Here is a 27472-nt window from a genome sequence, read left to right as displayed (position 1 = left end):
GCGCCGCTGTCCACCGGACTGCGACCCCAGGGAACCGTCCTTTCGCGTCCTTCACTGCGCCTTCAAAGAAAAAAAAAATAACAGTCCTCTGCTTCAAAAGCCGATTGCGCTGTGCACAGCGCTAGCGAAGTTTTGAGCAAGCATGGTTTACACTTCGAGAGCCTGCGCCGGCCTGGTAATTCATCTTCTCCACGTTTGCCGCGAGCTTTTCTGGGTCACCCTTCGCAGGACCACGTTTGACCCGATCAAGATTCGATGCGAGCGGATCGTATTTCACGGTCTGCTGGAATCTTGAGGAGTGAAGACGTCGTGCTGTGCGTGTTTTGTTGTGATGTATGTAGAGAATTGCTGCTGCAGCACAAATGAAAGTTCGTTCCGCACGAGTTGCAGTGCTGAGTAGCACGACTCTAACTCTAGGAGTCAGCAGCTTGCATTCTGCGACTGGAAATCAACAGTGTGAACAGAGTATTGCAATACCGTTCGGCGGTTAAGTCTCCAGTTTCACCTTAACGACCCAAGTTGCAACGAGTGCGTCGCTAAACTACCGGACTTCAGTAGCGGTCAACGTGAGCGGCAGACCGGTTCTGTGCGATGCATTTCTCAAGTCAGAAGGACTCGAGTGCAAGTGCGTCTCACAAGTCTCCAGAGTCGTTTGCGTAAAGCTGAGCATACAGTATCGCATAAAATTAACCAATCCCGCGCCGCGCCACGCCTACAGGTTTTCAGAGGTTGCTGGCCCCCTTTTGAGGGTCAGTTACTGCAGCCCCTTATCTGTCATTGTCGCCCTTATCTGTTGCTCTCACGGCAAGAAAAGGGGAGTAGTATCCCAGATACGTGGTGCCCGCAAAGATGTGTTCTTTCAGATGGGATATTTACCTCCGTAAACGGCGTCCTATTCTCTTCCAGCTGGCGCAGCGGCTGTTCATCCAATCTCGCTCCCTACATGTATCACCACTCTCCAGCGCGGCAGCGCAGGTAAAGTATGTCTGAAATTTTTAATTAGCCCAACCACAATGTGGTTTCAGTTTGCACGTCAGTGACGATAGTGTGATGTTTTATTTTGATGAAAAATATGACCTCCTGTCACGTTCTTGTTATTTAAAACGTGGTAACTTTAGATTTTCTGTCTTTTAGGGGTTACTCGCTTGCCCTCTTATGTGGGCTTTTCATTCTGCATATTCTAATGGAAAGTAAAATGTGGCTTTCCTACGAATGATATCAGCCGCACCTGATAGAATTTTGATAGCCTTGATATCAAGGCTATCAAAAATTAAACAGTTGACATGGGACAACTGTTTATTTTTGTATGCAAGCTAAGTCAAGATGCCAGATGTTTCTATAATTCAGAACGTATTGTCCATTTCTGCCATAACTATAGCTCTGTAAGGTGAGCAAAGCAATCTTAAAGCTTGAGAAACACAATTGTCTTGGACATCGGTATAAGTTACTTGTCTGAATTCAAGTACATTGGGAAAGTGTGGACACTTTTCCAATATTTCAAAGGTAACCAAATTCTAAAAGGAATAATATTGACTGCTGTTGCCTTGATGAAAGTTGGTTGAAATGCAAAAATAACAGCTTGACCTTTTGACGTTCATTTTACAAGTGGAAAGTTTTCTGAGAAGGGTACTTTTTCTTGCATATTGTAGATCGCCTGAAATCGGAGTGCTATCGTAAATGAATTTAGTTTTGTTGTAAAATTCATAACGTTCTCTAGAGCCAGATGTCACAGTTAGATATTTTGATTTTGATTGGATGTCCTGTAATTTGTTCCAGGTTGCCATCAGCAGGTTTGAATCTGATCGCTACCTGCCATATGGAAAACTTGAAAAGAATTTGCAAGTTGTTCGAAAAAGGTAGGTGATGTTGGTGATGGGTAGTCGCTTAGCAACCAATTTGCTATTTTGCGGCAATCAAAGAATCTGCTGAAAAATTCTTGTCAAGGGGCTCAACCGTGTAAAGCTAGTAGACTGTGAAGTCACGAAAAGCTCAGAGCAAACTAACAGCTCTCCTTAATGGAATGCAGAAAAAATTGGGGAGTCAAAAATTAAAGTGAACGAAAAAGTAGCTTACCGTGTCTTCCACAATATGCTTAACCATTAATCAACTGCAGTGGTCATAGTTCCACCTGCTACATCTTGTGTATTAGTGCATGTATTTAAAAATTGGCCCTGGCAATGTGGGCCAGTGCTATGTGTGGCCATAACGACAAATATCAAATCGCCATTTAACTGCAAGCATTGCATAACATGCCTGCGTTAAAAGTGCGAGACCGGTTTAAGAACGTAAGCTGCAAGTGTAGAGCTTCTTGTCTCTAAGCTGCTGGAATGTTCGACTGCTTTGTGCTGTAGAGTAGGGGGTCCTATTTTAAATACTGCTAAGTTTTGGGGATATGTGAATGCTTTGCTGAATGTACACTGCAGAAGTACGCCGTATTCTCGAATCTCGTAATGGCAGCATTTTAAACCGGTCAAAGCTGACGAGACGGCGAATCGGACAGCGTCTCGAGTGGCGCTCGTCAATTCTCAGACGCGATGTCGTGTCCCCTTTTTGAACTGATCGTTTAGCACCGATCAATCTGATTCGGAGCTAATGCCTGTCACGCAGGCTGAATCGGCCACTGACCCTCTCCGAGAAGATTCTCTACTCCCACCTGGATCAGCCCCAGGAGCAGGAGATTGAACGTGGCAAGAGCTATCTGCGGCTGCGACCAGACCGGGTCGCCATGCAGGACGCCACGGCACAGGTGCGGGATGTCGCTTTTGATTTTACTTTGATAGCTAGGACCTTTTATTTAAATGTGAGTAAAGCTAGTGAAAACTAAACGAGGATGAAGGTGAATTCCAGGGGACATTGTCGCCGTACTTGCAATGAATTTATTGATGCATCCATGTATACTTAAACACCTTATCCTGCACACACGCTACAATCTGAAGCCTGTAATCCGCTGGATAATCGGCCATACGTTGAACCAGCCACTTTTCAGGTGTGGCTCATTATTGGGCAGATCAAAGGCTTAATAATTAAGCCTTGTTAAATAATGCTATCTGTGTAGGCCAGTTTATCATCTTTATTCACCCTGGTGCTGTTATTTTAAAAATTTTACAAATGGTACTATGAACTAGTAGGGTTGTAAGGTCACTTTTTTGTCATACTCTTTCTTTCTGCATGAAATAATGGAAATAAACTTGATTTGATTGTCATCATCGTAGCGAGTGTTGGCAAGATGTGGGCCGGTGCATGTGGGAGGCGATAACTGCAATTATTTATCATTCTGTGCGTTCTCTGATCTCTTTTCCAGATGGCCATGCTCCAGTTTATCTCGAGCGGCCTGAAAAGGGTGAGCGGGCATTTTTTTTTTTTATGTGAGAGGTGGTTGTTAATCTTTCTCTAGATACCGGCAGTACATGAAAGCAAAAAATGCTGGGCTCTGTCAATAGTGCCTCGTGGAAAAGCAGTGTTCAAGGATTTTTTTCTCGGACGTGTCGTTAGTAGCCGGAGACTTTTTGGTTGCTAGCTAGTGGCTGGCACAAGGTGGCCACTGCTTGCAATGACCCTACTAGTCTCTTGAATACCATGCTGACTTCTTCACCTCTTCTCATGGCTCTTTACCCATTGGCAGTTTTAGGTGAATTTTTTAAATGTTTTTTTCGAAATACTTCTTGTGTAAGCTAGGAATAGTTAATACAACAAACTTAATTATGGAATATTAGTATTGAAACGTTTAAAAGGATGAAGAATTTTGCTCAATCTTCTTTGAACAAGAACGAGGCAACATGTGTGAATGAGACACGACATTTCTGTTAACTGATCAGCAAATCAAAACAATGCTTCAGTGTGAAGCAGTTCATGAGTAGCAGACTTGATGATGATCAATTGTCTGGTGTGTGCAAGGAGGAATAGTCACTACACTGCTAACTTAGTTTAGTGTATAAATTGTCAGCATCTATCGAGATGGTGTCGTGGGGCTTGCATTTTTGTTTTCACTGAACTGTTATAAAGAAGTTATGTTGACTGGCAGAGCGCTGTGCTGGGATTATCTTGGGGGTCATCGGGTCAATTGGAAGGGTGCTGATGTTATTTTTGCTGGTATATCTGATGCTCACAAGTGAATTAATCAAGGTATTAGAGATACCGGTGCTGGAACAAGAATAATGTTGGTGTGTTATTCACTCCGGATTGCATGAAGAATTTTCACGTTATAACCTCTCCTTAAAAAACCATCACGGCATTCTTTGCTAGTCCGTGCACTGTACTAGAAAAGGCAGTTTTTTTTTCTAGAAGTCCTTGTTTGCAAAAAAAAATCCCATTTCTTAATTTACATCAAGAATCGAATATAAAACAATCTTGTGGCATGCATTGTTTCTGGACTTTGCATAGATTTTAAGGATAGCGGATTGGACCTCATGGAGGTAAGCGCTGAGATGTGCTTAGTTAGCAATGAATTGAGCTGCAGGTTTATTTCGTTTAGTCCTCATTTAGTGTTTAACGTAGGACATTCAAAACATTCACGTTCCATCCCCCTTGAAAATCTGTCCCAATATTTACACAACGAAATGAATCCAGCTGACGATTAGGCCAGGGTAAGCATAGGAGCCATTAATTGTAGTCTTTAGTGTAGTCGTGATGACGTAAATCAAGATGAAATAAAGTGAATAAAAATCACCCTTTCAATCGGTGGAGTTCAAACCCACAACCTCAGAATTACGCAAAGCCCCTCAAATTGGCCCATTAAGAAAATCCCCTTTCTTCTGTCGATAAGAATTGTTGTTTTAAGTTATTATCATTTTTTTTTTAGTTTAGAAACAGACGCATAACTGTTCCTATAAAAATGTTTCTAATAAAGCGTGCGTAAAGCTTACACATTGCCAGCCAATGTAGCGTTTCCTATTTTTCCTTCAGGTGGCAGTTCCGTCAACAATCCACTGCGATCACTTGATTGAAGCTCAAGTGGGAGGGGCCAAGGACTTGGCAAGAGCCAAGGTGGGGTGTTGCCTTGTTCAGTTTGCTTGTTTATCCCAATTTGTACTTCTTTCTTCGCTATCTTCGAAACACCGCTGGTGTACATGCACAATTGGCTTCAACCATGCTGCTTCAACAGAATCGCAGCACGGGCCTTGGAGCATGCTTATAAATGCACATGTACTCGCCAAGCATTACGCTTTAGGGCAAGTCTCTAACCGGGAAAAAAAAAGGGAAAAAAAAAGAGACAAAGGAAAAGAGAAATTTAAAGAGTATACGAAAACATTGTGAGTAAGCTTAAATGCTCTGCTGTTTGATTTAATCTTCAAACTGGGTGGCCGTGTGTTGGTCTTACGGTCACATAGCGTCAGCCAGACACCCTTTCCCATCTTTTCTGTGAAATCTTACCGCTTTCTGTGCGAGAAAGGGAAGTTATTCGAGGGTGCACTACCGAGCCGTGGAGGCTGCACAATCGCAGAAATACCTATAGTTGTTCTTTCTTCTTTCGGAGCTCTTTACTCGCTTCTCTGTGCCGATTTCTAGCCGCGCTCGTGTCTCGCACAGCAGCTGCATAATAAAGCTGTAACTAGGTTATGAGACAGTTTTTCAAGTACCACTCGTTGGTGGGGCAGGCGATAGTAAAGAAGGCTTCACTCTGAAAGAAACCTCAATGGTCTGCCAATAGTCTTTTCTTTTGTCTGCGTTCCCTGCGCTAGGACCTGAACAAGGAAGTTTACAACTTTCTAAGCTCAGCGGGCAGCAAGTACGGCGTGGGATTCTGGAAACCAGGCAGCGGGATCATTCACCAAGTGAGTCGCGCGTCAGTCTGTGCAACTGAACATGCATGTTTCCTAGATGTACAAAACATCGTTTGTTCCATCCTTCTTTATTGCTGTCTATCTCGCGTTGGTACGTCTGTAACGTCATGCTATCACACACTGTACAAAAAAAAAAAAAATAAACGGTAACAAGGGTGTCTTTTTATCCCACAACAGTATTTGTAATCTATCCTGTGTTCCTTTTCTCGCATTATTGCTGTGGGTTTGGCATTGCCTGCTCATGGGCAGCGTGCACGTTATGAGCTTTATTTGTTCTTTAAGAATGCCACGCTTGATAACAATTTTCTGGCCTTTTTTGTGAATGTCGAATAGTGCAGCTAACGGACCTCTCAAGTTGAGGACCAAGCGCTTGCAAATGTGCCGTGGAGTGAACGACGTATTCGGCTTACAAGCATGTTCAGTTTAAGCGTTCAAACGTGACCGGTTTAAGAAAACAAGTTCTGGGGGGCCGTCTTACCTTTTGCAGTGATGTGGAAAATACATAGACAAAACTCCGAAGTTATTTGACGAGTTTCAGCTGACATACTATTAAAAGAAACTGGACTTACGCATGTCATGTCACGAGGACCGACGACCGCAGGTCAGTTAGGGCAGTAGAATGGATTGCAAGAGATGAAAAGTAGGACCTAGGATGGTAAAGGGTTACAGAAGAGATGAAATTAATAAATTTGGAGACGTAAATTGGTATCGGCTCATGTGGTACAGGGTGGTTTTGATACAATTGGGAGGCTTCAATCCTGCGTGGACATAGAATAAGCTCACGGGATTATGGTGATGATTGAATTCAGTGTTACATTGTCCTGTGCCTCAATCACATTTGCCATACATTTATGCAAGTTTCATAATAATATTTCATTTTCCTGCCACCAGATAATTTTGGAGAACTACGCGTTTCCTGGCGTTCTCCTCATCGGCACGGACAGTCACACGCCAAACGGAGGTAAGTTGGGACCACTTCTTATTTCTGCATACTAGCACAACTTGTTTGGTTTTTTTAGGCTTGCTCGACAGTGTGCATAACTGTTGATCAACAGCGTTAAATGCTTAGCTACTTTTTCTCTTTCATACGCAAGTTATTCAATGACTGGCCCTCGCATGCGCTTCTGCTACTATTGACATGCGAGGCCTCAACCTAGACACATTTTTTCCTTAATGCATCTGGATGAAATGATGCGTTCATTAAATTGGGGCAGGTGTTTACGATCGCGTTCATAAAAAGAAATATGAGGAGGTGATTGTTTGACCGACAACCTTTTATGCTCCATAATCTCTGGTTAACACAGCCTTTGCACCCTATGTAGGAACAATGGCAACTGTTTGATTTTAACAGGTGGCCTCGGTGGCCTATGTATTGGCGTGGGTGGCGCCGACGCCGTCGACGTCATGGCCGACATTCCGTGGGAGCTCAAGTGCCCCAATGTCATCGGTGTCAAGCTGACAGGACAGATGTCTGGCTGGACGTCAGCCAAAGGCAAGTTGCTTATTAGTATAAACAGATTCCAAGTGCAAGTACACTCGAACATCATTATAGCAAATTTGAATCTTAGATGAAAATAAGTTTGTTATATCAGAAAATTTGTTATAAAGGTTTGTTCTTAGCACTAATTCTATTGCAAGACTATTTTTCATTTACTTCGCTATAACCAATATTTCGTTATATCCGGATTCGTTATATTGAGGTCTGAATGTATATAGTTTGGCTGAAGTGATCACCTATGTTCCAGATTGGTGATCACCTACGTTCCATACCCGGGTATAACGAAATATGGACTATAAAGAAGTAAATGAAAAATAGTCTTGCAAGAGAAAGTGTTAAGAATATACCTTTACAATGCATTTTCGGATATAGCAAACTTAATTTTATGTAAGATGAAAGTTTATATAAGTTTATATAATTCTGATTAAAAAAAATAACACTATAAACGTATGTCATTTTGTGTAAACTTCATCATCAATGCCGTACTCTTGTTTTGTACTTTCACAGCTGTTAAATGTATGCTTCGTGAGAAAAATTCAGGTCATAAAGACACATTTTTTGCAGTTTTTTTAATGTGTTTTTAAAATTTTGCTTGTCTTTCTTGGTCTTTTGCTATAGTACTCACAAACTAAAAAATATGAAGTAACTTTATGGAGAAGCTATGTGATAAGTGATTTTTCTCTGCAACACAGACCATGTCATCACCAACCATAGACCATGTTCATGTCCTCTCGTGAATGACCTAATATTTCTCTGTGGCTGCTTGCTCGTGCAGATGTCATTTTGAAGGTGGCCGGCATCCTGACTGTCAAAGGTGGAACCGGAGCCATCGTCGAGTACTTTGGCCCCGGCGTCGAGTCCATCTCGTGCACGGGTGAGTTCAGGAAAAGCGAAGTGCTCTGGCCGTTGATCAATTGGTAGTTTAAATAAGGGTGCAAGTCTGCTAAACTATCCTTGCAATCACTGCTGTTTGCAGGGACGTTGAAATGATGCAGTGAATGGGCCGGGATAGATAAATTGTTGTCAGAGAATTCTAGTGTTGCTATTTTCACTGTCACAGCTTTAATAGAGGAGAAAATTGAAGTCAAATGTTCATTTTCGAATTTTCATTTTCAAATTTCGCGCCTATATCTCTGGGCATCATGTCACAGATTTCAAAGTGTATTCTTGGCATTTTGGCAACATTGGCTCAGTGAAACTTCTTGAAACTTGGTGTGAGAAGTCTATGGCCCCCTCGGAGGACAGTGCACTCAATTTTTTCGATGAGGAAGCACGCAGGTACTAATAGATGCCATCAAAGTTTATGACATCATGACATTTAGTTTGGCGTCATAATGTTGAGGTGGCATCTCCATACTCTGCTATGTCAGTGCATGCTAAAAAACACCAGGTTGTCGAAATTTCCAGAGCCCTCCACTGCGGCATCTCTCATAATCATATCATGGTTGTGGGACGTAAAATCCCAGATAATATAATTAACATGGCAGTGCCATCTTCTTTTTATTTTGCTCGTTTTCTTGCTTATAAGGCGTCTTCTTTTGTCAGACGTAGTAATTTTAAATTTACCGATACGGAACCCACGCACATAAAACATCAAATTTGTGATGTAGAAATCCATTGCTGACTAATAACTTGAACAGCTAACTCGCAATGCTGACACTAAATTGCAGGTGTCAGGTCAACTGAAATTTCGGATGTATATTAGTACAGCATGATGTTTGGTAATTTGGCCTCTATGCACAACACTGCTAGCCCAATCAGCTGCAGAGATACCAAAGTATAGGTTTTGATAGTCATGGTTCTTAGCAGTGTTGCCAAAACATATCAGACGCAGGTATACTACTTCATTGGTGTAATCAAGAGCACGTTACTTACCTCTGCCGATTAGAGAATCAATAAACTGATTTTTCATTGCAGGTATGGGCACAATCTGCAACATGGGCGCCGAGATCGGTGCCACAACGTCAGTGTTTCCGTACAACAGCCGAATGAAGGACTATCTTGTGGCAACCAACCGAAAAGGTGAGCAATTTTTGTGCGACTGCAAGCGTAGCCATTTACATCTGTTTCTTCACGCGGTCCGCAATTCTTTGATGTCTTTACATGTCAAGATGTCGAAAGTTTGAGGGAAAACTAACGAGGGGTGTGCAATATCAGCATGGTCACTTTAAAATCAATCTGGGGACAGGCTGTGCTAAGATGCGTAGCATGAGCTTTCAAAAGCATGGGCATTCAGAGCAAATGGAAACAGTAACCAGTCAACGCTCAAAGCACAGCTCAACCTTGTTATAACAAACATTGATAAAGGGAATGATTGGTTACAGCAAACTAAATACGAACTTTTGCTAGTCTCGCTTCATTTATTCTTTTTATAACAAAACAGAAAATGTGACAACTGCCACGGTAACGACATTAACGAAGAAATTTCTGGTTTCCGGTAGGCTCAGAACTCAAAAGCTGGAACAGAAAGCAAAATAAATGTTCAAGGATGAGTCGCAACAGCATTTCTTAGTCACTTAAAAAAAGTTGTTTCAAAAACTTCAGTCATCCAGCGCACAAAAGTGGCATGCATTTGACTGGCTGTGGCACTGTAAATACGCGACGGGAAAATTTTGGAAGCCGATATTGCCCTAATTCTTTGTTGTTATGTTACCACCTCATTACACGTGCGAGTGCTTCCTTGCAGATTGCTGCCTTTCAGGCGCAGTTTTCGCAGTCTCTTCACATTGAGAGCACCACTTGTTGAAAAGCATACAAGCCGAACAATCATGCTTGCCGAGGTGACGCCCGTGCGAGCAGTCGCAACCGTGCCCTTAGAGTCAAAAGTTCACAGCTGCTGCTTCATTTCTGTGTTGCGTCTTTTAGGTCTATGTTCATTGCACTTCTCCATCACTCAATCTTTGTATTTATGACTGCAGAGATCGGGGCTGCTGCAGAGGCCCACAAGGAGCTGCTCACTCCCGACAGTGGCTGCAAGTACGACCAGGTCATCGAGATCAACCTGAACGAGGTCAGCCACGTGGTGCGACGTGCACCTTATTTCAAGTCTTGTTGCAGGTGCCGGGACATGCTTGGCATTGTAGTTAACTGCTTCAGTTAACTTAATCGCTTACAATGCGAGTTGACGAGTTCAAAGTAAGAAAACAACTTGCCCGTAAGTTTACAGGCAAAATCGTAATGGTGAAAAAAAAAATAGCGTCCCTCCAGTTTCGATGTTCCAGGGGAAATAAAAGTGCATAGAATTTACCTTCATGGAATGCACATTTATTTGACATAAAGGTTCATTATCAATATTGTCAGACAGGTATAGAAAAAAATATTATCCCGAGTGCTGTACATTGGAACCGATATGGTGCTTTTGTTCAATTAATCTGCTCTGCAACAATTACAAATTACAAATGGTGACCCTTGTGTTTACCTACTACTTTTGCCATTTAACTTTTCAATGTGGTCAGTTCTTTTCGACGCTAAAAATGTGTAATGTAGATTTGCTGCCACTAGCTTGGCATATTAAGAAATTGATATGTCGCTGAATAACATCATATCTTCTTCGTGGAAGTAATCTCGGGATCACTGTTGCAGTGGAGGTGACTCTGGTAGTTGGGCTGTTTGAATGTTCTTATCCCATCAAGCTCGCAGATAGCTTTTGGACCATTCGTAGAAGCAAACATTCAAGAACAATTACAGTAATATCTAATGTGAACTCTGATCGCAGCTGCTTAGGCATTTTGATTTTGCAATAAGTTCAGAAAATGTGCGTGCTTCAAGGCGATGTGGCACGGCATCAGTAGTAGTATAGAATGCCCGGTTTTCATGTCAACGTAAGGTACTGAAACTGGCATCGCCAACTTTCATCACCGCTGGTTGTCGCAAATGCCCCGTTGTATTATAAGGGCCCTCATGAGTCACATAGAACATTCCCTGCACAAAGTGTCTCTCTGACCATTGCATGTTTTCATCTCCTAAGCCTCGCAAGCCAACTCACTGTCTCGTGCTCGTGTTTCTTGTGTGCGAGAGGCACTAGAAGCTTAAGCAGGCAGCACGAGGTATTGCAGATGCTTGCCCAGCCGCTTGCTGGCCCTCGCGATTGAAAACCCCTTTGGGCAGTCTCTACGTCTTGATTCACTCTATCGGTTGCGCCGACAATGGCGACAGCACACAACGCAGGAACGGGCGCCTAAACTGCACAAAAAAATTTTGCGTTTGAGCATTACACTGATGCCTTGGTATAACAAATTCGAATGTAATAAATTATCGATTAAAATGAAGTAAGTAACTAATAGGTTTGCTATAGATACAGTGTCACAAATAATTGTTTATAACAAATTTTCGGATATAACAAAGTATTTTCGTGGCAGATGTCAGTTTGTTATAATGAGGTTTGAGTGTACAGTAGACTCTCAGTAAATGGAACCTGAAGGGACCAAAAAAATATGTTCCATTTAACAGGAGTTCCGTTCACTGAGAGGTGAACATAGGTGTAGAATACAAGCCCGAAACCAGCCGTTGCAGAGGCAATGGTTCTTTTGAAGCTGTAGTTCTGTTTAACAGATTTCCGTTTACTGAGAACCTACTCTATATCTATTGCAAGGCTATTTTTCATTTGCTTCATTATAACCGATATTTTGTTATATCAGGGTTTACTATATCGAAGTGTGTATAGTCGAAGATTCTGGTGAAATCTTCTTGAGTGTGTCTTTGTGCTTTACACTTTTAATACAGCTGGAGCCGCATGTGAACGGGCCTTTCACACCCGACCTGGCCCACCCTATCTCCCAGCTGGGCAAGAGTGCCAAGGCTGCCGGGTGGCCTATCGACATTCGTGTTGGTGAGTGTTGCTCGCTCAACTTGCCACCGCCACAAGTGTTGGCACGGGCCTGTGCGGTAAAAGAAAGTATTACGTCCACCGTGGTCGTGTGGTGGGTATGGTACTCAGCTGCTGACTTGAATGCTGCAGGTTTGATCACGACTGCAGTGGTCGCATTTCGACGGAGGTGAATGGCTAGAATCTCTCGACTGTGTGATGTCATCTGACGTTAAAGACCAGATGGCTGAAATTTTCGGACCCCTCAACTATAGGACATGCCTCGTAATCATGTGGGGGTTTCACGACGTAAAACTTCAGTTATTATTATGAAAGGAAGTGCTGAGCTTCAGAATTATAAGTGCGTACATGACTGCGAATGTTTTCAGAGCGGCGAGGTAGCTAAAATATCTTTGCTGAAAGAAAATGTTTGATTACATCTTTTACATTCCAGATAAGGTAGGTGTAATGCGAAAAGCTGATATCATTATCTTTTTGCAACGAAGGTGCATCCTAAAAGTACTTTTCAGCCACGTCTTGTGGTTGGCATTCTTATTCAACGTGTTTTTGCTGTCGATTAGTGGAATTTTGGGTAGCATCATCACTTGGGGATCGTTTGCATAAAAACAAAGGAAAATCAAGAGCCTATTCTCTTATAGGGAAAACAGGGGCAAGCATAGGTTGGTGTGTGCATGTCTGACCTTTTAGTTTCTTTCTGTTGCATTGCACAATGTTCCCACTTAACATTTATCTTCCTCCATGTCGAGAATCTGACCTTGATGAATGTTCTTAGCAGTGCAACACTTCAGTTGCTACTGGCAACAGCGATGGTCATGCATTCATACCACTCAACAACGAAATTACAAGTGACCCTTAGAAAAGATCAAATTGGCATGTCAGAAACGGCTGATCGCCGAACAGGGCCGCTATCGAGAAAGCACCAGTTATTGGGAAAAGGCACATGCAATTATGCACATAACTGGCACATCTCCGAGAGCGTATTTTTGTACGCTTGCTGCTTTTCGCATACTGCACCATTGCCAGCTATGAGATGGTGTTAGTTGCAACAAGGTTCACTTGGAAGAAAAAATAAAGAGCAATTTCGCTTTGGCTGGCCTGCTGACTTAATTTCGGGAAAAATATCGCATTTACTCAATTGTACTGTACGACTGTAATACAACATGTGAGTTCTCATTGCGTCCAGAAAAAGAATAAAGATGAGATGATTGTCTGCATCATTGCACTTATAGGACAACTTGAGTTGCAGTATTCGAATGTAGCCTAAGGGTCTGCTTCACCTAGAAAAAATCGGGAGAGGAAAAAAAAAAAAAGAAAATCAACGGGCAGCTTTACATTGGTTGTGCCAAGCCTGTAGAAAGTGCATAGCTGGACGGCCTTCTTTGTTTCGCCTTATTTTATTATTGTTTCTTCTCAGTTTATTTGCAAGAGTTTTTATTTTACTCTGTTTACCTCTTACTCTCTCCCTCTCTTCATCTCTTGCTTGCTTCCTCTTTCTTTATTCCTTTGTTTCTCTTCTTCTGATTCTCTGTTTTCTCTCATTCTTCACAGGCAATATTTTACTCTCTCCCCTCTCTTTCCTCCTCCTCGCCCTCACTTCCTTTTCTGCCCCCCTTGGTACGCTGAAACCACGAAACAATGAACCTGGATATAACAAAATGATGGTTATAATGAAGTGAATGAAGAATAGTCTTGCAATAGATACATTGCTAGGGATATGCCTTTATAACAAATTTTTTGACATAACGAACTTTATTTTGTGTCACATGGAAGTTTTATTTAATGAGAGTTGACTGTATGTGACTATATACTTGGCAAAGCTCGCCTTACATCTGAGCAAATGTGGTAGCATTGTCGGTGACATTGCAGCCGTTTTGGGTCAAAAGAAACTAGCAGAGTCTTGCACGTCATTTTCTCTTCCTCCGTCTGTGCAGGCCTGATTGGCAGCTGCACTAACAGCAGTTACGAGGACATGAGTCGCGCCGCCTTCCTGGCCAAGCAGGCGCTAGACCACGGCCTCAAGTCTAAGTGTGCATTCACCGTTACGCCGGGCTCGGAGCAGATTCGGGCAACCATCGAACGGGATGGCCAGGCCAAGATCTTTGACGAATTCGGCGGCATGGTGTTGGCCAATGCCTGTGGGCCCTGCATTGGTCAGTGGGACAGGTATGTACATAGTATAAGGAGCAGGATCGAAGGATTTTGAGGCTTGATTACTGCGACATAGACGTATTACGCACGAGGCAATACAAGGTGCTCCTTCATGGCTCAGTGGATAACGGCTCGCACTCGCACAAGGCAACACACTCAAATCTCGGTATAACGAACCCAGATATAACAATGTATTGGTTATTTATAATGAAGTAAATGGAAAACAGTCTTGCTAGATATTGTGTCAGGAATATGTTTTTATAAAGAATTATCAGTTTAACGAACTTGTTTTGTGTAAGATGCAACTTCGTTTTAACAAGGTTTGAGGGTACATCCAAAAAACTCGTGTGTCCCTTGTGCATTCAATTAAAATGACTCGAAGGCAAAAGCACACTATTTTCTCTCTCAGCCAATGTATTGATGGTGCCCCACCACCCTTCAGAAGTTCATTGCTCTTAAAGCGGTTTCCATATCGCAGGTACTTGCTTCGCTTTGCAATGACTTTGTGATGGGACCACCTTTGACCGAGTTACGAATATATGCGAGGACGTCGTCAAGCATGTTACGTCACGTGATGTCACAGCGCAAATTTCGGCGATCTGTGATCTCGTATGTTGACGTCGTCTTGTGTTGATGATGCTTGGCATCACCGATCCTCGATGTCATTGGACGAGAGACACGCTGCTGGCACGGAATGCCAATGGTCATATTTAAATTTGTTGATGCATTAAGGCTTTTGCCTTATTTGTTCGCCGTAGTCAACACCTTATCTGCTGGATGTTAGATGTGCTGGATAATTCGGATCCCTTCAAGGCACCGCCACCTAGCTTCATGGTGTCAGTGTAGTTTAAGGATATTTTTAATTTTGAACACTGAAGCCCTTGCCTGTACAAGATTTTACATATCAGGTGCAATGCTATGGAATCTAGCGAGACGTCTTGCACCAGATGCATTTGCGCCAAGAAGTAATTTGGTATCATCCATCAGTAGATTTGAAGCGCTTCCGGTAGTACTTTTTCTGCTTCATATGGAGCAAGTCTACTTCATTGGCAAATCTTAAGCAGCTTCGTCACGAGATCCACTCCATGGAGCAACAACATCTGGTTCGTGAAAATCGACGGACCGTAAGTTGTAAGCGCCCCGTGCTTTGAAACGGTGCCAACTTTGGGCGCGCTAACGGACGCCACTCGTGCCTGTTGCACCTCGCGTCGGAGCTTGCGTTTTGCTAGCATAGCGTCGCTGTGCTTGACGTGCCCTCTCATGCAAAAAAGAATAGCATAGCGCATTCCATTCTGACCCTGCCATTTGCTCCAGAGGGAGCACGTATGTCCCATTGGTAGATTCCCTCCTGTTGCTCTCCGCCAGAGCGGAATGCTCCAGCGCAGAGTTCGTTGGTGACTCCGAATCTGCCCATCGATGACACCATCAGTGGTTTCACAACTTGTAATGCGATTTCTTCTTTCGTTTTTAGACTGAGTTTAGAATGAAGATGCTTTGTGCCTTGAAAATAAACTTTGTTTTTATATGGTTGTCGGTATGGTGTTCTGAACTGCTGAGCATCTCTCAGTTTTTTTATTGTGGCCTCCACAATTAGTTGTGTTAACGTGCAGCCGAAACCAATCACAGAGGCCACGTTTACGACAACAAGATTCATGTGCGAAGTGCTCGGATTGGCACATTCGGCTGGCCGAGCTTCTTGCATAGCTTCCTCAGTGTTGTTGTATGCGATGTGCGATGTGTGTTACATGGGATGTGTCATATGGTGGTTTTAGGACGTTAAACCTACATAATCAATCAATCAATCAATCAATCAATGGACGTGTGGAGTGTAATACAGTAGAACCTCTTTGATAAGTTTAAAATAACAGCAGTAAATAAGTGTACTATATGGGAAAATGTATGATCCGAGTCATGAGATTCAAATCAGGTCAACTTAATTTTCGCGTTTTCGAGCGTAGGAGTCGGGAAATCGTGTATCAACGAGGTTTCACTGTGTAAAGAAAAAAAAAAACACTTAACAGTCATCAGTGCGAGGCAACTTGTGATTGACAGGTGGCATTGCAAACAGTTTCATGGAGGTAGAAGATAAGTATGCCACAAACAGGTGCTCTTAGTGCAAATTGGTGAAGGACATAGGTGTGTGCACCGGGGGGGGAGGTCGCCTTCTCAGTCATCTAAGAGACGGTTGGAGGGGGAGTGCAAAGTCTGCCTCGTACACTGACTTAATAGGTGTGGGAGAGGGGGGAGCTCTGCGGTGCACCTTCGGTGCCGAACAGTGCGCACGCCTATGGTGAAGGAGTTTGTTCTAAGTGTAGCGCCATTTTGCCGCGATGGTGTTTCTTTTCTTTTTTTTTTTTCCAGGAAGGACATAAAGAAGGGAGACAAAAACACGATAGTCACGTCGTACAACCGAAACTTTACGAGCCGCAATGATGGAAACCCCGCCACGCACGCGTTTGTGACCTCCCCAGAGCTCGTGACAGCTCTGGCGATCGCCGGCAGGTTGGACTTCAATCCAATGACGGATGAGCTGACAGGTTCCAAAGGTGAGAAAAAGACTGCTGTTGTCCTTTCGTCTAATGCTTGAACCCGCCGTAGTGGTCTAGTGGCTAAGGCACACGGCTGCTGACCCACAGGTTGCGGGATCGAATCCCGCCTGTGGCTGCTGCATTTCCAATGGAAGGGAACATACTTGAGGCCTGTATGCTTAGGTTTAGGTGCAGGTTAAAGAACCCTAGTTGATTGAAATTTCCAAAGCCCTCCACTATGGCATCTTTCATAATCATATGGTGGTTTTGGGATGTGAAACCTCAAAAATTATTATTATCCTCAAATGCTTTTGAAGAACTACCGTAATTACTCGAATCTAACGCGCACCTTTTTTCCGGTTAAGCGAGTTCATAAATCGCATGCGCGTTAGAATCGAGCACGAACAAAAAAATTACGGCCAATCTATTGCCATCGGCAAATCTAAAATGGCCGCCCCCTACGTGCGTCGGCATGGCGCGTCGTCCATTCCTGCCTATGTGTTTCTCATGTGCGGCACTTCGTACGTGTGCTGAGGAGTTCGTCATCTAGTAGTGCATTAGCATCGACGGCGTGGAATGGCCGACTCCAAAAACTCGAGTGCACCACGATGCCGCTTTTAAAAGAAAAGTCATCGCGTGTGCAGAAACGGACGGAAATCGGGCCGCATCGCGGTCGTTCGGAGTTCCCGAAACGTGCGTGCGGGACCGGCGGAAACAAAAGCAGAAGATTTTCGACAGCAAAGCTTTACGCAAAGGCTTCAGTGGACCACAGCAGGGTCGGTTTCCGCAAATTAAAGAGCTGCTCCGCGAGTATGTGCTTGAGGAGCGAGTGGCACAGCGGCCCATGACGACAGAACTGCTCCAAGTGCGGGCTATGCAATTAGTTTTAGAAAAAAGTCTAATGCGGAGCCTGTTTAAAGCGAGCAGGTGCTGGCTAATTAACTATATGAAGAGGAAAGGCTCTTCCCTCCGAAGGGGAACATGCATATGCGAAAACTTTTGCGGAGAAGTACGATGAAAAGCTTTACAGTTTTCAGAGGTTCGTCCTAAACTTGCGGCGCAACAACGGCTACCTGCTTGGGCAAATCTGGAATGCCGATCAGACGCCTCTTTACTTCGACATGCCTGGCACCACAACTGTCGAGAAGAAGGTGGCGAAGCAAGTTCGCGTGCTGACATCGGTCCACGGTAAAACTACAGTGACAGCAATGCTCTGTTACACGTCAGATGGGCACAAGCTTCGCCCGTACCTTATATTTAAGTGGAAGACGCTCCCGAAAGGAGTCGTTTTTTCGAGTGGTGTGATCATGCGGGCCAGCGAGAAAAAATGGGTGCGCGTTGCAATCGATGTCTTACGTTTTTTTTTTTCGCGGTGGAAATCGGGTGCGCGTTACAATCGAGGCCGCGGTAGAATCGAGTAAATACGGTAATCACTCCTTTGCAGTGAACAGGTTCCGTTTTTTTTATTTAAAGTTTTCGCATTGATGCATGCTATTTAAGCTTCTTTGTTTGAAATTACATATTTGACCAAATCACTACAGTTAAACCAGGATGTAACAAAGCCCCGCCCCAGTGGTCTAGTGGCTAAGGCACTCGGCTGCTGGCCCGCAGGTCGCGGGATCGAATCCCGGCTGCGGCGGCTGCATTTCCGATGGAGGCGGAAATGTTGTAGGCTCGTGTGCTCAGATTTGGGTGCACGTCAAAGAACCCCAGCTGGTCGAAATTTCTGGAGCCCTCACACTACGGCGTCTCTCATAATCATATGGTGGTTTTGGGACGTTAAACCCCACATATTAATCAAATCAGTATGTAACAAAATCGACAAAATTCTAGAAAAATTCGTTATAAAAAGGATTTTTATATGCAAGTTCGATAGAAAAGTTCAAAAAATAAACATACAAATTAAATAAAAGCAGAATTGAAGGCAGAGCTAACCCAGAACACTTATTTAGCAGTAAAAATAGTATTGCGATAGCAATTGTATAAACACTCTCGGTCGGTTTTTGCCATTGTTGCCATGTTTCGTGGAAAGTCCGAATTGACAACATGCCCTTGTGCGTGGTAAACTTTAGAAGTGGATAAAATCACGCGAGTATTGCTGAAACAGAGATCAAGTGAACTGGCCCATCTATCTTCTGGAGAGTGCATACAATATCACCATGAGTGTTGAACTGAAAGGCTATTTCACCTGCTACATTGTGTTAAATTACGGCCTTCCCTTTTTACCTTGCTGCAAGGGGTCTATCATCACTTCTATTGGTACACAAGCAGTCCACGAAACACTGTTGGCCGAGAGCCGCCGATCTACACTTTTGGGGAATGCCAAAGTGACAACAACCTTTGTACACATCTTCGGCACAGGCGAGAAGTTCAAGCTCGAGCACCCCCGGGGTGACGAGCTGCCGCGCAAGGGTTTCGACCCCGGCGAGGACACGTACCAGGCGCCGCCCGCCGACGGCTCCTCCCTTCGGGTGGACGTCGATCCCAAGAGCCAACGGCTGCAGCTGCTCTCCCCGTTCCCCAAGTGGGACGGCAAAGACCTCGACGACATGGTCATTCTCATCAAGGTCAAGGGGAAGTGCACCACTGACCACATCAGCGCGGCGGGTCCCTGGCTCAAGTACCGCGGACACCTGGACAATATCTCGAACAACATGTTCATCGGGTGAGGGCCGTCTGTGTGTCGTTTTTCTTGGCTGAGTGGCAACTAAGGAAGAACATGAGTTCTGAAATTTTTCTTTAATTCATTGATTGCAATGAAACTTCCCGCGTTTATGTATGTAGATTGGATGGTTTTTAAAATATTAAACATTTTATGTGCTTCTTGGGAGTCATAGTTCTGGTCCTGTGAAATCCGCTCCATTACAAGAGCTGGTATTTATAGAGTATGGTGTTTGGTCAGACAAGCTTGTAGTTTGTACTGAGACAGTGCACCACAGAGTAGAAGACTTTTAGCTTTTCATGGTTGGAAGTTGGTGCTTGTATCATTCTCTCCCGCGAGTCATACGTAACCCCCCACCCCCCCTTTTCGTCACAATGTTCTGGTAGTTATGGGGCTTGGCTGGTAATACGCAGATCGCAGGATTAAAGCTCTGGCGTGGAGGTGACATGCAGGAGGCCCATGTGCTTAAGTTCAGGTGCATCCCCCCTGGGGCCAAAATTTTCAGAGCCTTCCACTATGATCTCGTAATTGTGCTGTGGTTTTGGGATGCAGAACTCCAACAATTATTGTGTTGGAAATCATCTCTATGCTGGTACATTGTTTAACTTTGAGAGTGTCGAGCTTGAAGAGATGAGTCTTGCCGACAACATTTATGCTCTCGGTATCCTCATTTTTTATGCAAGTTATGACGTACCAGCTCGCCTAACAGTCCATTCTTCTAAGTTGTGCTCACTCTGTTCTTACTGATTGCAGGGCCATCAGTGAGGAGAGCGGCGAGGCCAACAAGGTCCAGAACCGGGTAACTGGCGAGTGGGGCGGTGTGCCCGACACAGCCCGCAAGTACAAGGTAACGGACAGTTTCGGCTTGATCATTGACATCATGATAATCACACTGTGTAATACAGCGCTTGATGGTGACCTCACCCAGTAGTCTTCAGTTGCTGCTGTTTCATATTCGATCACTCCAGAAAGAAAGGTTAATAATTAAGATCACAATGTAGATTCATGTCCTGATGAGAAATCATCCAACAGTACATTTCTCTGGTGCCAGTGTTTCGAGACTGCATGCATCAGCAAATATTCTGCTACTTCGAATATGCGAACTAATGTTGGCACATTCAAAACAAAAACCTAGATGTATGTACCTTATATCACTTACTCCCCCCCCCTCCCCCCCCCCCCACGAAAGGTGGTTTCATTGCACTCTGTGGCTGCCATACCTTAAATCATCTCTCCAAACAAAATACGCACTACCACGATGCTACATTTCAAAATTAAATGTACATATTACTTCTACCGAAATTAATGTTATTGTTGTATTTTTTAAGTTTAAATTTGTGTTGAACAAGCTTATTGTAAGGGCCATGTATGACTAAGTTTAAAACGAGTTATTACACAGGTTATAAGTTGTATTCTACTTTTATTTAACTCCTCTTACTATTCGTAGTTGCTTCCACATCTCTACGTGCCATAAGAGTGACATTCACAAAAGTCTTGTTCTGATTGTTAAAAGTGTTAAAAGTCAGTTGGGTCATGTCAGAACTGGTCATTTTTGGTAATAATGTAGTGATATACACTATTCAAACAATTTGATTTGAAGGTATTTGACTGAATACCCGTTCACTTCGAATTCACTTTAAAGCTCGAATGTACTGTTCGTCCGTCCGTGCACAACTGTTGATACCAGCTTTACAAGGACGAGTCTTCTTGTAGTGTTGTTGGCTTCAGCGACAGTCCCCTCGCATCGAGCTGCCAACTTTCCTCCCAACTTCTGTCTTGTTAGGTTTGTGTTTTGCGTTTCACGCCATGATGTGTCTCTGTCTTTCACAACAGGCCGAGGGCATCAAGTGGTGTGTGGTGGGCGACGAGAACTACGGTGAGGGCAGCAGCAGAGAGCACGCAGCACTCGAGCCGAGGCATCTAGGCGGCTACGCCATCATCGTCAAGAGCTTTGCCCGTATCCATGGTGTGTTCCGATTTGGGACCTCAGATTTTTCATCATTTGAGTGGTGACCTTACAGTTGTCCTTCACAAATTATCTGGCATTGCTAGTGCAGGCATCAAAGCATGGCAATAGCAAGTCCACAGGCATTTAACTTTGAACAAGTACTGTGCAATTTTGATGGTACGAATCTCAAGGGGTGGCAAAAATATGCGCACCTCCGGAAGTTTTCCGTTGTAAAAAATTTAGTAAATTCTGTTCTCAAAGCATTATATATGCACAAAACATTTATTTCCCTAGTAAGATCTTATGTATCTTCCCGAGATGCATGCAAAGGGACCCTGAAGAAATGATGCCGCGAGCACACACGTCAAAGCTCCGCTCGAGGCTGACTGAAAGTTTAATCTAAAGCAGCATTGATAATGATAGCGATTTCATGAGCAGCCGTTGCAGCAAGCAGTAGTTCTGTTTTCAATTGATGTGTGCTGGGTGCCCACCTGCCTCCACAACTGCATCGTTGCTAAGATTGCTTTTATCAGGGTTATGTCCGCAGAAGTTGTGGCTAGTAGCACAGCCTTAAATCGTTGAGCATTGGTGCATGTGTTCCTTCAAGTATGGGTGTCGCCATTCATAATCGTGCCAATAGCAACCAGGGTTTCGTGCGCAGTTGTTACAGCAAACGGTAGGTCTGTTTTGAATCAGTGTTCACCGGCCATTCGCATGCCTTCAGAATCGCTTTATTGCCATGATCGTGCCGACAAATTTTTTGTCTGCAGCAATAGTGGCAACAGCGCCGCTTTGACTATGTGAGCATCGAACGTTTGTTTACTTTGATTTTTGTCACCATACATGGTTGTGTAGAAAGTTGTGTAGAAAGTGACTTCGGGGTTGTCAGTAGTGGTTGCGGAAAATAATAAGCACTGTTTTGACTCTGCGCAATAACTGCACACACTTCCTGAGCTTACGAAGTGTGCCACTGTCGGCCGTCGCTCATCGGTTTAAGTACCCAAGTTCATACCAGCTGTCTTGTCGGGCAAAAGTGCTCGGGACATCCAAGCTTTAGCCCATTGGACACAATGCAATTTGGTGGGGGAGCTTTATGAACCAGTATCAGGCCTAATTCGGTATCGACTGAGTAAGTGTCAGGGAGATTCTATTTCAGTGTCTGGATCCACCGAGTGAGGCTCCAAAACGTGGACATTGCTCACGAGACTGGTCATCTTTTGCAGAGACGAACCTCAAAAAACAGGGTCTGCTACCACTGACCTTCCAGAATCCCGCCGATTACGACAAGATCAAGTCGGACGACAGGATCTCACTCCTTGGCCTTAAGGACCTCGCACCTGGCAAGGTGGGCACAGACTTCTGCACTTGACTGTAGTCTTTTCATGAAAACGACTACTTGCACGTACAGTGCGCAGGTTGCAGCCTGTACTCCTCAATCGGACTTGTTGCATTAAAAGAAAAGGCTGTGAATTTCTCGCACCCATGTACTCATACACAGTAGACTCTCATTAATTCAGACTGATAATTCATACTTTTGGTTAATTTAAACAAAATTAATTTTTTTGGTTTGCCATCTATTCTTTCAATGTAATTCAAACTCCATCATTTGGTTAATTCATACTTTTTGCGGTTTCATACCAGAAGATATCTGTTTTCCCTCTACTATTTAAAAATTTGCACACTTATCACTTATATAATCCTAAGTCTAAAAATGAAAAATAAGCATCTCAGGCTTTCATGGAAAAATGCTTCGCTAGTAAACGAATGTTTGAAATAAAGCACAGGGATAGTAAACCGTGATGCTTCTCAACTGGTATAGAGAGCTTTGTGCCAAAGGCACATACCTATAGCAAAGAAGCAGTTGGCAATTCATTAACAGGTCTGATCAGCAGTAAATGGCCAATAAACTTTCTGGACCTTACTCCTCTGCTTTCTGTTTGTTGCATGCAGTTAGGGTTTAAAAACACTTAAAAAATTTTAAATGTGATAGAATCAATGCCTAATCATAATGTGTGGTGTCACCTCACCTGGAGTCATCCATGTGAGAACTTCTTGATAATTCAAATAAAATTCAGAGGTCTCTTTGAGTTCGAATTAACGAAAGTCTACGTTATGTTAAAAAGTACGAGAAGGTGCCACAGTTCAGTCACCAGGAGAGGCAAGTGTGACAAATGATTGTGCAGGGAAATTACCGTATACACTCGCATAATGATCGCACTTTTTTTTTTTTTTCGAAAAATTGACTCCAGCTTTGGGATGCGATTATTACGCGGGATAAATTTTCAGTGAGAAAATATTCTGAGCACCGGAAACGCAAAAGAGTCGCTAATCAGAATTCTTACGGTAGCTATCATGAACATAACCAAAAGTAAAAGTAAATTAAGGCTTACCTTTGTAATAAAATGCACGCATTATGCAGGAGCTACATGCATGGCACACTGCCCTTTTTATTTTTTACCTCTCTGACCCCTAACATTAATTTTGACTTCGAAGCATCACTGGCGTCAATGTCGTCGCCGCACGATTCCCTGTCGGAACCGGCAGTGTCTTCACTGTCTCACAGAGGGTCATTTTCCGTTCCGTCGAGCGCGCTGGAAATGCCAGCGACAGTTCATTCCGCCGCATGAAGCGTGTCATCCAGCCGGAACTGGCGCGGAAGTCCTTTGTGGCTATTCCCAGCCTCCGGGAAACTGTGCACGCCTGCGTCCGTATCATGTCTAATGACACTGCATAACCGTCCTTCTGCATGTCCTTCACGTATTCGAGGACTGCCTTTTCAATGTCAGGGAACTTGCCAGATTTGGGTCCACGGAAAGCCCATCGCGTGCTGTTAGTAGCCATGAGCATGTCGCGCTGTTTTTTCCAATATCGGATCCGGATTTCGTCTACATCGTAATGTCTGCCGTCAGTGCGGTTGCCGTGCTCTAGCGCGTAGTCAAGCGCCTTCAGCTTGAACGTGGCAGTAAAGCTCGCATACCGCCCCATGGTGAAACTGAGCTTAACAGACGATCACAAAGCACACAAAAAAAAAAGTCTCGGGAAAAAAAATATTGGTGCGGGATGAACACAGATCGACCAACCAGTGGCTGCCACTGTAACAGTGTGGGATGTCAAAACAAACATGGCGGCTGACGGAGCGAAGCCACTGCATTTTTTTCCTTCTTTGCGTCAGTTATGGGGGATGTAAGTACGTTACGCGCGTCAAGACAGTTTCTTACATCTAAATAAGGAATGCTTTCATTTAAATCAGTAAATTTACGGCATTAGCATAGTGATGCCCGCTTTCAGATCACAGAAACAATGATAGCCGCGTTCAGCTAGACTTGGCACATGACATGTCGATGCGGCAAGTTCAGGGTGCGATCATTACGCGGGGGAAAAAAAAGTCGAATTTAGACGACAAAATTTAGTGGTGCGATCATTACGCGAGTAAATACGGTAACAGTACACACTGATTTGCTCTTTCCTTACCTCAGTAGACTTTATGACTTTGTCGGAAAGCCTTTGCTTGACTTTGACAATTGTGCTTCAACTTTTTTTTGTTATTTGAAACTTCATTTCTTAATGATTGCGATAGTGCAAACAGAGGACTAGGACAGGGAGACAGACTAGGACAAGTGTCTCCTTGTCCTAGTCCTCAGTTTGTGCTTCAGCAATAATCGTGACTTGGTCAGTTACCGTAATTACTCGAATCTAACGCGCACCTTTTTTCCGGTTAAGCGAGTTCATAAATCGCATGCGCGTTAGAATCGAGTACGAACAAAAAAATTACGGTCAATCTATTGCCATCGCAAATCCAAAATGGCCGCCCCCTACGTGCGTCGGCATGGTGCGTCGGCTATTTCTGCCTATGTGTTTACCATGTGCGGCACTTCGTACGTGTGCTGAGGAGTTCGTCATCTAGTAGTGCATTAGCAGCGACGACTTGGAAGGGCCGACTCCAAAAACTCGAGTGCACCACGATGCCGCTTTTAAAAGAAAAGTCATCGCGTGTGCAGAAACAGACGGAAATCAGGCCGCATCGCGGTCCTTCTCGAAACGTGCGTGCGGGACCGGCGGAAACAAAAGCAGAAGATTGTCGACAGCAAAGCTTCACGCAAAGGCTTCAGTGAACCACAGCAGGGTCGGTTTCCGCAAATTGAAGAGCTGCTCCGCGAGTATGTGCTTGAGGAGCGAGTGGCACAGCGGCCCATGACGACAGAACTGCTCCAAGTGCGGGCTATGCAATTAGTTTTAGAAAAAAGTCTAATGCGGAGCCTGTTTAAAGCGAGCAGGTGCTGGCTAATTAACTATATGAAGAGGAAAGGCTCTTCCCTCCGAAGGGGAACATGCATATGCGAAAACTTTTGCGGAGAAGTACGATGAAAAGCTTTACAGTTTTCAGAGGTTCGTCCTAAACTTGCGGCGCAACAACGGCTACCTGCTTGGGCAAATCTGGAATGCCGATCAGACGCCTCTTTACTTCGACATGCCTGGCACCACAACTGTCGAGAAGAAGGGGGCGAAGCAAGTTCGCGTGCTGACATCGGTCCACGGTAAAACTACAGTGACGGCAATGCTCTGTTACACGTCAGATGGGCACAAGCTTTGCCCGTACCTCATATTTAAATGGAAGACAATCCCGAAAGGAATCGTTTTTTCGAGTGGTGTGATCGTGCGGGCCAGCAAAAAAAAATGGGTGCGCGTTGCAATCGATGTCTTACGTTTTTTTTTTTTTTCGCGGTGGAAATCGGGTGCGCGTTACAATCGAGGGCGCGGTAGAATCGAGTAAATACGGTAGCTCAAGTAGCTATCTGTTTTTGCTAAAGAGTGTCTTCCTCTTTTTCTTTTCTCATTTACAGCCCGTCAAGTGCGAGATCAAGCACAAGGACGGCTCTAAGGAGACCATCACGTTGAACCACACCATGAACGCGACGCAGCTGGAGTGGTTCCGGGCTGGAAGTGCGCTCAATCGCATGGCCGAGGTCAAATAGTGGGACGATGAGCAGCACCGTGTACAGAAGCCAAGCACTGTCTTCCTGAGTGGGCAGAAAAAAAAAAAAGAATATGCGGGAGTCTACAGTTTCTTTCCCGGCAACGCAGTCAGCACGATCCCCAATCCAGTCTCAAGCGTCCCGTCGGCACCGTCTTAGCGTAGCACAATTTTTAGCTGCATCTTCAGTGCGAAATGGCACTGCCATTTTATTGTGAACTACTGGATTTCTTCATTCTCTCGCTTGTTCCTTTTTAGAGGAAGAACTGTGAGTGATGTTTGTTTGTTTTTTAAACGTCTAGCGCTTAAGGGCACATCTAGGAAGAGGAAGGTAGACAAAAGAATAAAAGGACGCTCCTGTGAAGACGTGTTTCTTGAGGTGTGGACAGCACGGATTTTTGCGGCACTTGTGTCCCCTGAAGTTGTCTATCACATGCCTCAGTTGTATGGCATGAAGTACACAGTATATGGTGGTATAATAGCTGAACGGTTTTAGCAGTCTCTGTAGTATCACTCTCTCTTGTGCAAGTGAGTAGTACCATCCTACAGTAGATTTCAGAGGCTTCGCCAATCAAAAAGTGTGCTGAGGGTGTCTCAGCTTAGTGTAGCCACACGTCCCGTCTTGTAGTACAGATGGAAAGTACAGATGCGAGCGCTAACCTTTTAGTACTAGGAATTCTCGTTACATTGACGAGCCTTGCACTTGTGTGCGTTTTTGCGCATTTTTGTTGAGCAGATCGTTGATATAGCAACCTCCATTCCAATAAGTCTTCCAGACTTGGTGGGATCCCATCATTAATGAATCGGTGAACTCTCATAATTTTTGCTGACACCATCACTCTGTAAATCGGGAATTCTTGTATATTATGCATGGATAAGGGCACCATGTACAGGCTTTCTTGTATGTGCGCTTCTTGGCTTCATGCACGCAAGAAACATGTAAACTGCACTCGCGCAATGTTCATTCTCATAGACATCACATGTAAATTGAAGCCACTTATGAGAGACACCGAAAATCGCTAGAACAATGTAGCAATGACGTAGGAAGGCACGCCACAGAACATCGAACACGAAGACCAGTATTGTCACTTTAATCCCAACGTGTTACTGT

General features: G+C 44.1%; 1 protein-coding gene across 1 annotated transcript; it reads left to right on the top strand.

Annotated features, from left to right (window-relative positions):
* Positions 1 to 26725, top strand: LOC119179980 (aconitate hydratase, mitochondrial). The gene is made up of 20 exons (XM_037431107.2): positions 1 to 175; positions 907 to 975; positions 1777 to 1856; positions 2608 to 2746; positions 3302 to 3340; positions 4903 to 4983; positions 5679 to 5771; positions 6672 to 6741; positions 7132 to 7272; positions 8054 to 8152; positions 9196 to 9300; positions 10197 to 10288; positions 12001 to 12106; positions 14035 to 14266; positions 16613 to 16797; positions 19141 to 19444; positions 20195 to 20288; positions 21275 to 21407; positions 22613 to 22734; positions 26231 to 26725. The coding sequence occupies exons 1-20, from the start codon at positions 143 to 145 to the stop codon at positions 26360 to 26362; spliced, it is 2349 nt and encodes a 782-aa protein (XP_037287004.2). The 5' UTR covers positions 1 to 142; the 3' UTR covers positions 26363 to 26725.
* Positions 26726 to 27472: the final 747 nt, after the last annotated feature.

Source organism: Rhipicephalus microplus, chromosome 7 (assembly GCF_043290135.1).
Source record: "Rhipicephalus microplus isolate Deutch F79 chromosome 7, USDA_Rmic, whole genome shotgun sequence".
Classification (NCBI taxonomy): domain Eukaryota; kingdom Metazoa; phylum Arthropoda; class Arachnida; order Ixodida; family Ixodidae; genus Rhipicephalus; species Rhipicephalus microplus.
Note: the sequence above shows the minus strand (reverse complement) of the source record. Positions and strands in the feature narration are given on the sequence as shown.

What these genes read in the sequence shown, in the direction of transcription:
- LOC119179980 (XM_037431107.2), top strand. Translation starts at nt 143, where the DNA reads ATGGTTTACACTTCGAGAGCCTGCGCCGGCCTG. An exon ending in TGTGGCAACCAACCGAAAAG is followed by an intron (nt 9,301 to 10,196) that starts GTGAGCAATTTT and finishes TTATGACTGCAG; the next exon opens with AGATCGGGGCTGCTGCAGAG. An exon ending in AGGACCTCGCACCTGGCAAG is followed by an intron (nt 22,735 to 26,230) that starts GTGGGCACAGAC and finishes TCTCATTTACAG; the next exon opens with CCCGTCAAGTGCGAGATCAA.